Raw genomic sequence first — 16,848 nt, 5'->3', positions numbered from 1 at the left:
ATCTGTAAGATTCGAGCGAGTCTCACTAAAGACTCCAGGAAACACTCAGGTTGAAATTTGGGACCTCTAATCCTTCAATCTATAGGGTATCAATAACTGAAATTTAATGAAGATCCAGGATTCTCAGCTGCTATTCCTTTCCTATATTAATCCCTACTCAAAGAGAGTTCTCCTAGAAGATGAAATCTTTTGTTTCCATTTTTGTGTGTTCTCTATAAGGTTATCACATATCTGTTGAGTAGAGCCAAGCTATTTTGGTCTCTGTTCTTCCCATTATTTATTCCCATTCAGATGAAAATTTAAATACAAACTAACTACCCATTCATCAAGATTGCTTAAAATTTATTTATGGTACAGCACAGACAAGCTTCTGGGAATAAGAACTTAAAATCTATTATAGTTTCTATTAATAATTGCAGTCACTAATTGCTATGAGAACTTTTTTGGATATACTAATATAGCTAAAATAAAGCCAATCCAACATTACCTACTATAAATAGCTTCACACAGTCTCACAGAAGTTATGAGAATTTTGTAAGTTTGGAGGGTGGGAAAGCAGAAACAAGGCCTTCAAAAATTTTAAACATTGTTATCACAGATTTTAAAAATGTTTAAACTATACTCACAAATCCATCATTACAAATGATCCTCTTGAGTAATTATTTTGGAATTGCCACTTTCAGACAACAATTTCAATTATAATCAAGATTACAATAGGATCCCAAGTACTAATTTTGTTCAATGATTCATTAAATAAAAATATTTAAGTTCCTACTGTGTGTCAGAGGTAAATGAAACAGACAAAAGTCTCTTCCTCCATAGAGCATATAGGCATTCTACTGAAGGGAGACAGAAAGTAAACAAGGTAAAACACTAAAAAATACATCAATGATGTTACTGGTTATAAAAAAAACAAAGTAGGCCAGGGAATTTGGAGCACTGGGGAGGAGGGAATCACAGTTTTGCATAATGTGGTCAGGACAGCTCACTGAGAAGATGACATTAGAGTCTAGACCTGAATCAGGGAGGGGCAAGCAATGAGACATTTCAGGGAAGTACATACTAGATAAGAAAACAGCCGGAGCAAAGGCCCTGAGGTTGGAATGAGCACCTAGTGTGTCTGAATACCAAAAAAGAGAGCATCATGGTCAGTGGGGCAACAAGAGGAAAGTAGTAAAATATGAGGTCAGAGGCCCAGACACTTGGAGATGTGAACAGAAGGACGTTTAGAGATGCTAAGCTAAATGATGACACCCAGAGTTTGCCCCAGAGAAGCTAAGAGCAGACCCCCAGACACTTAGAGAGAAATGCCCTGGGAGAACAAGCAAGGATGCACAGACTGAGAGAGATGCTGAGAGAGACAGAAGGTCAGAGACATTTTGGAGAAAGCCATTTTGAAAGACAACCTGGGAACAAAGGACCAGCAGATGCCAGCCACATGCTTTCCCAGCTGACAGAAGCGTTGCAGACACCATCAACCTTTCTTCAGTGAAGGTATCCTCTTGTTGATGCCTTAGTTTGGACATTTTTATGGCCTTAGAACTATAAATTTGTAACCTAATAAATCCTCTTTATAAAAGCCAAAAAAAAAAAAAAAAAAAAAAAAAGATGTGAGGTCAGAGAAGTAGCAGAGAATCAAGGCCCTGTAGGGCCACACAGGCCATGGTAAGGACCTTCTCCTTTCCTCAGAGAGAGAAGACATGATTAGGATGACTGTGCAATCTACCATCCAAAGTTGGACATTTCTGTTGGGAAAAATGTTAAACTGGATGTGACACTAGGAACACAGAGGCAGACGAAGGCTGTTCCAGGCAAAACAGTGGGACACATGGTTGCGCTTCGTTTGGGGGCAGAGGAGTGAAATGATCTTGCTTTTAATTGGATCATTCAGGCTGCTGGAATGAAGGTGAGCAATGGCTCACCTGACTCAGAGCCTGCTGTAACATCCAGGTGAGCTGGTGGTGGCATTGGTAGATTCTGGGTGTGTTTTAATATTAAAAAAAAAAAGAAAGAAGGAAAGAAAAGAAAACAGCAGGACTTGGGGATGGATCAGATGTGGGACATTAGAGAAAAACGGTTTAGGGCCTGAACAACTGTAAGGACTGAGTTAGCATTAACCGAGTTGGGGAAACTCCAGCAGGAGCGGGTTTGGGTGACACAGTGAGGGAAGACACGAAGCTCAATTGCAGTATATTAAGTTCGAGATGCCAATAGATAAACAAATGGAGATGTCAAGAAGACAGTAAAACAGAGTTCAAAGAGTCACCAGGATGTAGATGGTGCTTAAAACCATCAGAATGGTGGCATCCCTAGGGAGAGAGGGCAGATGTAAAAGAGGAGAAAGGACAGAGCCCTAAGCATCCCAACACTGAGCCAGGGAGGAGAGGAGGAAACAAAAAACACAGCTGAGAAGAGGGAGGTAGGAAAAAAAACAGAAGTGGATGAACTCCCAAAAGTCAAATGATGAAAGAACAACAAGGAGAAGGGAGTGACAACTGAAACAAATGCTGCTTTTGTCCTGGGAAGCTGAGGAAAAGAGAGAAAATTTAGACATCTTCCTAGTGAACACAGGGATGGTTTTCCTATAGGGATGCGTGCAGGCAGAGGCATTCATTAACTTGCCTTCTATGTTCCCTTGCAGGTCACTGAATGTAAGATCCCGGGAGGGTTTGAAGTAAAGGGAAGTGGGAACAATCCTAGAGAACCTGTGCTTCCTGAACAAAGGCAGGCAATCTATCCTGCACTGTGCAGCTTTCAGAAGACAATACGGCATTTTCACAAACTACAAAAACATGATGACTCACTTTTGGGCTAAATCTATACATGTGGTAAGAGAATCTCCCTCAACCTGACATCCCCAGCCACCCAAATCTTCACATGTGATGCAGAATGCGCTGGAACCCCAAGGAACATTGCTTTTCCCATGGCCTGTGTAGTAAACAGCACCTCGCTATCCCAGAGGTCATTCCACTCTTTTTTCTCCCTTAAACAAAGATACTGAATACCGTGGTGGTCACGTGTTGTTCTTACCTACCAATACACAGTCTATCTTTTCTTGCACCTCAATTTTCTTTTGAAGAGATATCTCTCCCACCCCAATATCCATCTCAGAGGAATGTCATGTCTCAGGCAACGAGACTTGTGGTTTCAGGAATTTGAATACTGAATTCAGTGACACAAGAAAGGAAAACAGTTTGAGAGGATTCATCCCAACTGTGGGACCAGAAAAGCATGTCCACTGGTTCCTACCACCAAGATTCCTCTAGCAATTGATCATCCCCTCCCCCTTGATATATTATCATCATTTCTAAAGATAATGTTTGGCTTTTCCTGCTTTTCTGTGAGCCTGCCCACCTCCTATTAATAAATTTCTTTAAGCCTTGGTTAGCCAGAGACAGTTTCTATCTCTAGCAACCAGAGAATCCTGACATACCTGCCACTGCAAACTGCACAGCTCCATGGTAGCTAATAAAACTCATTAAATCTTCAACTTGGGTCAATTTTCCAAGGCAAGGAAAAACAAAAGTTTTAAAGTCCATTACCATACTGGCAAAACAAAAGTTTAAGAAATTCTTTTATTTGGTAATATTCCAATTACCATCTTAAAATTCTGATTGTAAATGTTTCTTTCACTGGTAAACATTTCTAAACAGAAACGTTTTTTGTATTCATCAGAAATATCTGATTTTAATTAATCAAATTAATGACATTTTTATGGATGTTTCCACAGGCTGGCAGCCAATCATGTACCTCATTCAAGATTTCTTATTATTTTTCATGTATGTAGGGCTTCCACATTGTTCACTATATAGTAGAAATACTTGGGAATGACTAATATAGCTGGAATAGGACAAACGTGTTTAGAGAAGCAAAAAATAACACCGCGATGCAGGTCAAATCAATGAGCATTATTTTATCAACAGTGAAGAGTCTGCTCTCTAGAGCATTTACATCTTATCTCAATGGATACAGATATCCATCCCTTGGGTACTCATTAGTGATACCAATTTTGAATTTTCTTTTATTGTATTTTTCTGTATGTTTGAAATATTGCACAATTTATTTGGAATTGAATGGTCTGCCTCCCATTTCTGTTAAAAGGCTGGCATAAACCAATTTTGTTTGAGAGAAATATTCGAACAGTTTTAACCCCTGTGTCAGGTCAGACCATCAGGTAGGGAGGCTCTGTGACTTCCTACCCCACCCTTGAGGCTCACATATTTGCACATTAGAGCTACAGTTTACCAGCTCATCAGCAAATGCTAAAAGGAGAACAGTATCAAAATGATAAGGTTTGTCAGGCCTGAGAAAAATAAACATCTATAAGTGGGACTTCTCTATATTACCTGGTAAACACTTTTATAAAGGCCCTCTGAGAACCTTGGTGGCTTCCGTCCAGAAAGCTCTCACACCTTGAATTTGTTCCCCTCCCCAATTTAGCTTCTACCAGGGATCAGTGGATCTCAATTCAGATCAGATGGGAAACTTTAGGATAAACTATATGGTGACAAATCAGAAAACATTTGCATTACTAAGGCAAGTAATTGCATGAAGCCAGGGCAGACCCTGCTTCTCAACACTAGAAAACTCCAGCCTTGCAACCTTTTACGTTTCACTCCTTGCCTGGTTGCCATGAAACCCAGAGCTGCTCCATCCTCTATGGCAGAAGATGAATAATATGAGGGCAAGGGTAAGCGGAGATGGTTAACACTTGCTCTTTAATTCTCACTCACATGGGCTCAACAGAAAGTGACTTTTAAACATCTGATCCACATATGAGAAATAACCCTACAAAGACAAGGGCAAAGCAAACAGTACGTCATAGATTTCAATATCACTGTGAGTAGTGAGAAGGTTAGACACTGCAGAAAGCTCTGGTTTATCACCCAAGGGCTTTCAATGTGCACCACATCACTCAGTTTCACAGGCTGTTCACAGACTGGTAACACTTAAAGGAATTTCCTAAAGAAAAATATATTACAAATAGATGAACTTCAATGAAAACCTTTTAAAATGTCTCTGTCTAAATATGTAATTCTCTGGTATTCTGGCCCTATTTAAATTCTATTAGCGAGTCAGAGAACAAATGTTTTATTTACTTTAAGCTCTTAATGAATATTACATTCATCAGAACATTAAAAATAAATGTGAACAAAATTTGAAGTTTATTTTTTGAATATTTTTATTTGTCATCATACTTTGAAGGCATGTTAACTCTTTCAGGCCAACAGTATACTAGATGACATCTCTGCTTTGTGCTTTATCTGAAGACAATGTCTAGTGAAAGAATATTTAGGACCATGTACCCCTGACCTTGTCTGACACGGATATCAGTTCTCTGGTTTGATTTTGCAACCTTTATTTTAAACACCAAAATAAGCTTTTGCTTTTCCTTGCTGCCTCTTTCTTGAAATAACTTTCATTACTTATTATTTTCCCTTTCCTGAAATAATCTTCATTTATAAAAATAAATGCACACTGGTTAAGTCTATGGACTCTGGAGCAGGGCTGATGGAGTACTCCCACACAGTAGCTTGGTGCTCTGTGGCAAAATAGTCACCTGTCTGTGACAGAGTTTCTGCATCTGTAAAGGGATATTAGGACTTACCTCATTAGAGCGTTAAGAGAATTGCATGAATTCATATATTTAATGCATTTACATCTGTGCCTGTCACATATTAAGTACCATATAAACGTTTGCTATTGTCATTATTAATTTATTCATAATTCCTTGAGTTGTATTTGTTTCAGATAATTTCAGAGGTTGGAAAGGGAACGTGAATCCATTTTTTCTAAAAAATCTGAAAACCAACTAATGTCCTTGATATTCCTTCACCACAGACACTGGACATACAACATTTTTTGCAGGATGAGAATGCAGGAAATGTTTATGCAAGAAAAGGAAGTATGAAAAGAACTGGAACTATGATCATAGGACATTTCAACATTCACAACAAAGGTGACTTAAACTAAAAGATTATCCGCTCCTGTAGGTAAAACTGAGATGTCTGTTTCCTCTGTTGATACGTAACAAGCAAGAGAAATGACAATCCTGGATTTTGTCCTAGAGGCTGAGCCAGACATAACAAACAAGGTTAAGGTTGGGTCAGAGCTCACTCAGGACCATGTCACACATCCAGATATTTTAAATGTCAACAGGATTTACATATGGTGACACTGCATTTTAAAGAGATAGGACTGTCAGGAAATAAAGTTCAATGACAGAAACTAGTATAAACTGTCAGTATATAAGGAACTCCAGAAATTGAAGGTCAGGCACACATCACCTTCTCAAAGCACAACCAGTAAAAGTTAACATAAAATGCAGTCTTTGCCACCTGCTGAAGTGGTAAACTGTGGGGGGTCAAAAGTATTCCAGCAAAATATTTATTGTCAAAAGTATTCCAGTAAACATCCTAGTTCCATCAAGGTGACCAAGAGAAATTCTATGGAAGGACCAGAGTGTCAGAGCTTGACATAAGAACTGTGATAAGTTAAACAGAATTTTAATAGGCCATTCCCATATTTAGAAGAAATATATATGCACTAGTTTTTTGGATTACATTCAGCTATACAGAATAGAACCCTGACCTACAGGTAATTTTTTATTTTTCTCATGATACAAAAAGTCCAGAAGAGGTATTCCAGGACTCAAAAAACATAAATAAGGACCCCGATGCCTTTTAAATCCCTGATCCACCATCCTTAGCATACAGCCATTATCTTCAAGGCCACAAGATCGCTTACTACCTCCGGGCTGGAAAAAATTGGTAAAGGTAGGACAAAAAGCAAGTGCCTGCTGAGTCTTTTTTTTTTTTTTTTTAATCATCTGTTTTAGTTTATCAATAACCTTCCCAGAGATCCCACCCAGAAGACTTCCACTTCATCATACTGAGTTACATGGCCACCCCTAATCGCAAGGGAGTCTTGGAAGTCAGTATTTTTAACTGGAAATAGAGTTTCTCTGAAAAAACAATCAGCTAGTAAGACAGGCAGTTCTAATGATTAGGGAGGCAACAAGCAATGTATGCCACATAACAAGGCAATATGGAGTCTAAAAACAGGGTAATGTTCCCCCAGTATTAAAAGTCTAGAAAAGAAGATGCCAACCAGATGACCTGACATAAACCGAACTGAGAAGTCTCAAAGATTCTGGAATCCATCATTAAAATCATCTAACTCCATGCTCCCAGACAACCTATGAATAATCGTTTTGATTACCTACATAAACTTTACTACAGTGGACAGACAGAATGCACATGCCAGCCAATGCCTTTATTATGACAAGTATTCTCCTATATTGTAAATGAATTACCCTCCCCCTTTGGTTCACTAATAAAATATCCTGGATCATTCCCTGAGGATCTGGTGAACTCTGGGTCTATGATCAAAATTCATCTCCCTCAGTTCTAGTTTAACTGAAATAGTTTTGTATTTTTAAATGACATGGGGTTATAGATATCATAGTACAGGATTAGGCAGAATACATTAAACTGATATTGATGTTTACTTATCTTGGCATCTTTCCTAAATTACCAGCTAAACATACAAAATTTTGGTTGTTATCATGACCATCAACTAAGGACAAATACTCAATTTAGCAACAAAAGATTTGACTTAGGGATTGGCTAAAGTTAATAAAAGTTTTGGGTGGACTAATACAGTAATTAACTATCATAATTCTAGGCAAGCCATATATTTATTTTGGCTGGAAAGTACTTTCTGATTATACATATTTGATGATGAGTTGAGATTTTGGTTTTTCTACTTTTGTGACCATCCCCAATACATTCAATTTGAAATTTCCCTTGAAATGTGCCGTATAATAACAAGGTAGAAAAAGAAAAGGCATGGGTGAATAGCCTTTATCTGTATAGACAATGCTTCAAACATCATCCTCATCTAAGGTTGAAAGATTGTTCCAGATGATAAATGCTATTTAGTAAGCACCTACTGAATTCCAGGTCCTTTATCTACATTAACTTATTTAATAATTACAAACATAAAATATGGATATTATTATGTCAATGTAATAAATGAGGAAACTGAGGCTCAGAAAGGATAAGTAACTTTCTGAGGGCATGCAGCTTATCTTGCTGCCAAAGCTAGAACTCTTTCCACTACACCACTGCACCTCTCTGGACTTCATTTTAGCCTAATAAATCTGATCCGTCACCCACAGAATCTGTGCGCTGTTGAGCTGGAATAGATACTAGAGGTCACATGGTACAAAACAATAAAACAGACCTTGTTTAAGAAAGACGATGGGATGTAGCCCAAATCAGCGCGTGCTCCCGCTCTAATGTTCTTTGCCTTATTCTAGGCTGCCCACCCCACCCCACCCCCAGCACCCATTTAGGTCTCTCTGTTGGGTGCCAATTCCCTAAAAAGGTAGCATCACTAGCTTAGTAGCTATGCAAATGCATTTATGAACATGGGAGTGACTTGATGTGTCCGAGGTGATGATGGAGACAGCTGTGATGGGGACAGTTCTTCATCAACTTACTAGAAGAGTCCCTGCGCACTGAAGCATTCAAGACATTTCCAAATGGAGTTGCTTTTTAGATTAAAGCTAATTCAACATGCAATCTCTTATTTCTACAACTCTCCTTCCTGGTAATATGTATCTGCTTCCATGAACAAACTTCAGATTCTGCATTTTGACCATATAACTCACAGAGGAGAAGGTAGTTAACCCAGGATTAAACAGCTACCGGCTTGAAGATTCTGCAAAGAGATTTTACAGTATAGGAAGAGGGAACCACTTTTTGTAAATCGCATGTTACAAAAATAAAACTGATTTTGCAAATATCCAATGAATAAAATAGTTAATATTTTTATTATTTTCATGTTATAGAAAGTTAGAAGGAAAAAAATGGAGTATAGAAAGTGACAAGGGGAACTCTGAGGGGAAGAAAGAGAAAGAGAAAGAACAGAAAGTGAAAAGGAACAAGATGTAAAGCAGAAAAGAGAAAGGAAGAGGACAGGGAAAGAAAGAACCCATGACATGGAGTGAAGAGGATGAAGAAAAGAAAGACAATGAGAGAATTCAGGAGAGGGAAGAGAGGGAGAAGGGGAGACAGCAAGAGAAAAACAGACGGAAGGAGAGCCAGCCACAGCAGGAAAGGCAGAGAAGGCAGCTCTGAGGTGAGCGTGGCACTTATTGCTGAACTATTATCATCCCTCCCTCAGCCCGCTTGGTATGTGGGTGCCGGTGTATTTCCCAGTTATTTGAAACACTCAGGAGCACTCCTATTAAATTTACTTTCAAAATATATTTGTATTTTCTTCTAAGAAGAGCTGAATATTGCATTCAGCACTAAGACATAACCTGGGCTTTAAACGTTTACTTTGGAACCTCAGAGTTCATATAACTATCTCTTTGTGGCATCTGCAAGCTATCTAGTTACCCTTCTTTTGTTCTTTGGGAGATTAGGGCTGCCTTATACCACCAGTCAACATTTTGGACACTGTTCTGATCCTTCGCCACACCCCCAAATCCAGCTGCAATAGTTGGGTCCCACCGGGGATCAAACAGCAGGAACAAAATTCTATGTCGTTTTAGAGAAGCTCACGTTTTAGAAATAATTGGTTAACCTGTAGGCATAACATTCCACCCTTCAGAGGCACTGCCTTCAATGAGATGGGCATGGCAGGTGACAGTGGTGAAAATTATTCTGAGCCACACAACTGACACCAAGCAACATCACTTCACTGGGAACTTCCTGAGAGTCAAATATATATTTTTTAAAAATACATCATTCCTGTGTTTGAATGGTCATTATGGGTTCCTCACATTTGAAAATCAAAATTTATTTGATTTCAATTTCAATTTCTTAAAAATGACATTTTAAAGATGTCTTTGCCTAAAACTGATGAGAATAAAATGATACAGTTTGGTTATTTTATAAATTACTCTAAAATGGAGGGAGGGGGTGCAGATTGGATCAGTTAACCCAATGTTTCACGAAACAAAAATATTTAGATAACTGTATTTCACTTTTTAATATGTGCTATGTATTATTCTGCTATAGTCTACATCATTTGTTTCTGTTCATAGTGAAACTGCCCATTCAATGAAATGCACTTGCCACCTTACTTCTTTGAATATAGAGGCTACCAATTGTTTCTATTCTATATGACCCAAAGAACCTTTTATTTTGTGTAAGAATATATACAATTCTTTTATGTTCAAAATATTCAAGAAATATGGGGCACTCAATTTATTTATGTTTTTTGAATATAAAGGATATTTGTAATAAAAGGATTTGTGAAGATTATTTGTAACAATTATCTGTGAAGATTAAAGACATATGAATAAGTTTCAAATTAGAATTTGAAATAATCAGAAGAACAATTTTGGCTTAATATACAACCTATCTTAAATAATTAATGATGTAAGATTTCTAGTCATTCTATAAAGCTGACCAATTCTTCAGAGGGAAAAAAGAAATCAGAGATACATTCTAGATATTTTCTTTTGAATAAAGCTAATTTATGAAAAAATTTGGAAATCAATAATATTGGCTTTAAACTCTTATTAAAACATCTACCTCATTTTTGCAATAAGTTCTGTAAAAAAATAAACATATGACTACATTAATACATCTTTCTTATTTTATTCTTTATCATTTTCAATGAAAATAAAAATAATAGTTAAAAGAAAAGACTCAAAACTTGGAGAGAAATATTCATATTAAATAATTTGTAATAATGTAGTACTGTTAGTGACGGAAGAATTTCTGCCTAAACGAAATGTTTTGTATTATTCTAAAGACCTGAATTTTTGGGGGTTTATGTTTGAAACTGAAACTCACACAGAGAACATACGTTGCATGAAGCAAAATTTTTATGACTGAAGAAACAATCTGAACCACATCAGTAAGACATTACTAAAATAAATTGTAGAGAGTAAGATGAAATATGTGACAAGTTGGGTAAAATGCATTAAAATGCCCAATTTTCCTAATAACATATAGGCAGGACACAGCTGTGGTTCACTTATAAACTGTATTTGACAGAAGATTCTGAGAGTTTAAATATGCCAATTTCAGAATCCTAGACATATAAAGGGTAAATAACCAGACATCTGATCAACAACACAGTTACTTTTGCAATGGCAAATTACTTTGATTCAAGTAATAAAGTCATTCTTTTGAAAAGAATTAAATCTGGAGTTCATTTCCAAAATTACATCTGACATACGTATTATTCCTGCATTTGAAAGGTCATTATACTGCACTGTCTTTGAACAGTGATTTTTAAATTGGAATCAGTTGATTCCAGAACACAACTACCTATAATACTAATACTGGCAATTTTTACAACAAAATGATTTTACCTTTTTCTAGGTAAATGTTCAGTTTTCGCAGCAGGAAATCAAATTTTCTGCCTACCCCACGATATGATTAAATAAATAATGGAATGGAAAAGTAGCATGAAAGAACTACCAACAGTGATGCTGGATTTACAAAATACAATAAAATCCCCCTTTTTTAAAGCACCATGCTATGTCTTCAATTCAGTTCTGCTTAAGGTAGAATTTTTTTTTCTCAATTGACATTTTAGAGTGTATCTCTTACCATAACAGAACGCTTCCCCCACCATACGCCATTGTAATAACAAGGATTCTACTTTATTTCAAAATTTAGGTAAATTATCTCGCCAAAGCTGGAGCACTTTGGGTGGAATCACTTAGCTATGCTTGGCTTTCTCACAGGATGTTTTTTCCGAATGCCTGGCCTCTCTTTTCTGATGGTGTCTGACTAAAGCCAATTCTGTGAACAGGCAGGACCTCACTGACATGATTTCAAGGGTATCTACAAGTCTTTCTATCCTAAAATATATTATCTGCCTGCTCAGTGATGCCTGAAATTCTTTTAAACAAAAGGGAAGGGGGAAAATATTTCCAGAGTTGTATTTAAGACTTCGAATGTACACACCCTATGGGAGAATTTAATACTGACAAATCACATTGACTGTAACTTGCAAATAAAAATGCTGATAGATACCTGAGGGGTGAGGATGAGAAAGAGGGATTGTCATGGGAGAAAAAGGGTGCACATATCAACTCACACTTGGTGTGGGTCACAATATCCCCCAGGCCCCTAGGAAAAAGAGCAGTGCATCACCAGGCATGGCTGGGAAAGAGAAATGGCTACATGATTAGAACACCTAGGCTCCCATTTCCTATTTAATTTTCCATCACTAGAAACTTTCTACAAAAAATTTCTGGGCCTAGAAACCATGTTACAGAAATTGAATAGATCCTGGGATTTGGGGAGGGTGGGATTCTAGAAAAAGTTTTTTTTCTTTTCTGATGCTGAGTTGTTTTCTAATTCAAAATTGAAGTGATTGAGACCTCTTTTCGCTGAGCTTCTACGTGGTGTACTCACAGAAAGATACAGTAATTCACTGTAACTACCTTTGCCATGACAAGAGAGTCACAGGACAACAAAGTTTAAGATAGGAAGATAAGAACAGAGACACCTAGTGTCATTGTTTAATTATGAGATGAGAATGCATTAGATGTAATCATGCACTGTTTACGGAGTTGCCAGTACTGCAAATACACAGATATACTACTGAACTTTGGAAATCTATGAAAATTCTTTTAGACACCCAAACTTCAAATTCTTTAGCCATACATACATATATGTATATATGTATATATTCAAAAATATTTTCAATAGAAATCCTTAAATAAATACAACACATATGGGGAACCAATTTTATTCGAGACTGACAGTTGCCTCTCCATTTCAAAATCCAAGGTCTCTCACCGGGCACAAACCTCAAAAGGCTGATGTCTCATCTACACTACCTGTTCTTCAATGCATGGAATAGTGACAAACATCAGCTCTGCACCCAAAAACCACTCATTCAAATGCTGAATTCAATGGAAATCATAGATAAGCAGACTTTTCCTTATATTTCTTAAAGATTTAAAAGGTTAGAAATAAAATTGTATAAACGTCTTAAATTTAAGTGAATTTTTTGGCCAAACGGCCTTCCATTTTGATCACAGACCAAAATGAGACAACCACAAAAGTATGTCAGGTGAAGTTTTCCCTATCAGCAGTTCAATTCTTACAGATTCTATTTGGTTAATTTTTAAATTAATTTTCAAAAGTCTAAAAGCAAAAGAGATACATGTAAGCGTCATTTCATTTTTAAACGTTTCTTCTACCTGTAGAACATTTTACAGGAAAACATTTGCTAAAGGCCTGTAACCACAGCCACTTGCAAAATCTAAATATCTTTGATAAAATAGCTAGCGGTAATTTAAAATCCGGCAGTAACTATTCTAAAAGCCTATATTAATTTGACATTTTAAAACTTAACAATAAAATTTTTCTACCTTTACTGGTGGAGGAAAAGAGATAGAAATTGAGACTTTTTTTCCCCAATGTACAACTTGAAGTGCTACACTTTTTTCTTACTCTGTATCAACCATTCCTTTTTACACTTAGGGGTGTGATTATGAACAGTCTTAGGCTGACTTGCTAGCTTTAAAACAGAAGCAAATTTAAAATATCATATTTTGATGTTTTAAATTAAGTTTTCTATGTCTGCACCTTTCAAAGGACACAGAAAACAAAAAGAGAAACAAAAATAAATAAGGCTTTGTTTCATCACATGGTCTTCCATCACATTACAATGTGTTAGCCCAGCCATAGCTCACTTACCTACCACTCTCACTTAGAGCTAATAACAAGCAAGCACCTTTGCCAAGGGTCAAGCTAAGAGTGACAGGCTCAATCAATCACTCTTTGGGTTAGGTCTGGGTTGCCATCATATTGACTGGTCTTTCCACTTAAAGATTTTCCTAACCTCAGAAAAGCATGCAATTTTCTTGGGAAGAAAGTGCTGTAGCATTTTTATTAAAGAAGGGACTAGTTATAGAAAATTAATTTTCCAAAGTCTAAAATTCCATCAAATTAGACTTCTACTTTACAGACAAGACTGCCACCACACCACAAGAAAGTTGTAAAAGCAGCTTTTTACACCTCTGGGAAGCATTTATTTAGGGTAATCATCTTACAAAAGATATGAAGGTCTTTTATAAATAAACAGAAAACTCTCAAGGATTTTTATACTGTTTATGTGCACATCTATCTGAAATGCCAGCTAACACAAGGTTTATATTCTGCCATGCTAATAATTGTAGGGCTATTACAGATTGAAACTATTACACAAGTTCACTGGAAAATAGTTTCTACTTGCTTGAAATTTAAGTATTTTTGCGTTGAAATTCTAGCTAAAGAGTGTCTGTCATGGCTTATGAACTTATAAAGTGAAATATTCAGATGGCCCAGCAAAATGCAAAAAAACAGGCAGGCGTTTTTTTTTTTTTTTTTCCACGTATTTAATTCACTAGCTTAAAACACCTTAAAAATGTGCTACATAAAATAATATTTCTTGGAGCCAAATTTTACTTCTTCAAAAATATTCAATTTTGATGAATGCCTGCATAATGACCCCTTTTTAAAAAGGTGCCTTTAAATTATAAGAGGTTTTCAGCCCCTACCTGGAAACTAAAACTATGCACATAAAAGACGGTCATTAACAAGCATCACAAAGATAATTCTAAAAATAAGTAGCATGTTAAAATAAGAGAGGAAATCAGAAAACGCATCAATTACTGACATGTTAAACGGCGCTTTAAAAAGAATGGAGCTGCAAGCAGCAGCTACATTTCAGGAGGGCTGTTTGACACTGAATGAAATGAGAGGGACCCCTGGCTGGTGAGCAGCGAGAACTTTGCGGCCCGCGGCATCGGGCGGCCACCGACCGGGGTGCGTCAATCTGTCACCAGACCGTCCGCAAAGCCCAGTGCCAGTTCCAACGCCACCCGGGGACACTTCAGAGGGGAATGGGAACAGGACAAAGGTCTGGAATCCAAGTACTGGGGTTAAGAAAACAAGACGCAGGTATTCATTCAACACGCCAGAATGCAAGAACGAGGAGTGAGGAGAAAAGACACCAGCCCCCGGGAATTAACAGGCGTTTAGCACAAGAACCAGCTCATTTCGAGGAGATGCGTTAGAATGTGGAGTGTGGAGGGTGGTGAATAAATCCCAACTCGCAACTTGATTCTCCGCTAACTTTGCTCTCTCTCCCTCGTTAGAGCGCTATGTTGGGGTAAGGGTTGTCATGGTTCTTGTCTAAAGAGCCCCTCGCAAGAAAGAAAGAGATCAAAGCGGAGCTCACCGGCGCAGGGACCCGGGCAGTGAGCGCGCAAATGTTGTGGTACCTACCATGGTATTCTTGTCCTGGTACGTAGTAGGTGGGGTTTCCCGCAATGTGCAGGGAAATGAGCACCTCTCCCTGCTCCCCATCCCCTTCCAGCTCCCCGTGATGGGTGCATAGGAAAAAGAAGGGCGAAAAGCGGGGGTAATAGCCCACCGCAGCGCGAGCCCTCAGCGTCGCCCCCAGCAACAGCGCCAGGAGGAAAGTCCGCGGGGCCCAGCAACTCTGCTCCATGCCGCCGCCGCGCGCCGCCGTGCGCTCCGCTCGCTCATTCAGTTTTGGAGCCGCGAGAAGATGCCAGGACAGAGGAGCCACACGGGGGAAGGCAAGAAGGAAGCGGACTGGAGGAAAGCGGGCTCAGGAACTGGAGCCCCACTGGGAAGTTCTGCGGAAGACGGCAGCTCCCAAAGTTACTTTGGGCCGCGGGAACGCGGAGCTGGGACTGCGAGCGCCAGGAGCGCGTCGTCCACCGCCTCGGTGCGCCGCTGCCGCCTCTACGCGACGCCCCTCGGTCAGGCCTGGGAAAGCGCCCGCCCCCCTCCACACCTTCTTAAAGCCCCGGGCGCCGAGTTCCCCCACCCCCCACCACCGCCACACGTGTCTCGACTGCTCCCCCGCCCCCACGCGCCGTCCTCGCGCGCGCCCGCTTGTCCCCCGCCCTCTAGGGCTCGCTCTCCAGCTTCTTGAGCGGCGCGGGGCGCAAGCCTCAAGGCACCCCGGACTCCCGCGACCAATTCAGAGACGGAAGAACAGCGGAGGGGAGAGAGCATAGGGGGCGCTGTCGGGGGCCCGGGGCTAGCGAATACAGCGGGTTTCGAAACGCCGGGGAGAGAGGGGACCTCCGCGTTCAGCTGTCTGGAGGAGCAAAAGGAGAAGGCTCTCCTCTTCGGCCCTCAGATTTCCCTCCTTTTCCTGGGAGGATGTGTAAGGGAAGAAGGCAGTGGAGGCGGTCACTGGCGGCGGCTTCTTTGTCTGCGCCTGCTGCGCCCGGCTCCCCTCGGGGTTCGCCGCCTCTGAACCCCAGCGGCCCGCACGTGTTCTGTGGATTTGCCCGTGGCCGCGAACCATGAGGGGCCCCTGCGCTTCTTTCCCATTCAGGCCTCCAGTCCCTCCCTCTGCCCCCTCCCGGCTCCTCGCCTCAGCGACAGAGCCTCATCTGTAGCCGGATTTAAAATGAGATTAAGCGAAAGTGGAATTGGCAGCCTCGAGTAGTGCCTGGAAATGGTGATTTGTGATGCGCCGGTGTGGGGAATTGTGTGGCAGGAAGGGTTGGTGGATCTGAGACCTGACAGGCGCTCTTCGCTGGGCCCTTGTGTTATTCATCTCTACTGGGTTCTTCAGGCCGGCGGTAGTTGTATTTTTTTTTAAAAATCAGTTTATTTACATTAAATGTCACTTACGACCAATGTCCCCGAAATGGGGGGTGGGGTGGGGGGGTGGAGGTGGGGGAGAAACGTTCAGAGTTGATGCTGGCAGCGATGATTGAAGCGGGTGGTAATGAGCTGCTGCACGTAAGACTGCGGGGAAGTGAAATAATCCATAAACACGTTTTTAACCGAGGACGGCTGGCAGGAGCCCTGCGGCATCCGGAGATGG

At 39.7% G+C, this 16,848-nt stretch overlaps 1 protein-coding gene across 1 annotated transcript in view; it reads right to left on the bottom strand.

The window, feature by feature from the left end:
* The window catches only part of RELN (reelin), a 520,858-nt gene extending 505,213 nt beyond the window's left edge, over positions 1–15,645 (bottom strand). Inside the window, 1 exon segment of the mRNA XM_037837769.1 lies at positions 15,261–15,645. Coding sequence (XP_037693697.1) covers positions 15,261–15,486 — 226 coding nt within the window. The 5' untranslated portion in view covers positions 15,487–15,645.
* Positions 15,646–16,848: the final 1,203 nt, after the last annotated feature.

Source organism: Choloepus didactylus, chromosome 5 (assembly GCF_015220235.1).
Source record: "Choloepus didactylus isolate mChoDid1 chromosome 5, mChoDid1.pri, whole genome shotgun sequence".
Classification (NCBI taxonomy): Eukaryota; Metazoa; Chordata; class Mammalia; order Pilosa; family Megalonychidae; genus Choloepus; species Choloepus didactylus.
The sequence above is the reverse complement of the archived record's forward strand: the minus strand, read 5'-3'. Positions and strand labels throughout refer to the sequence as shown.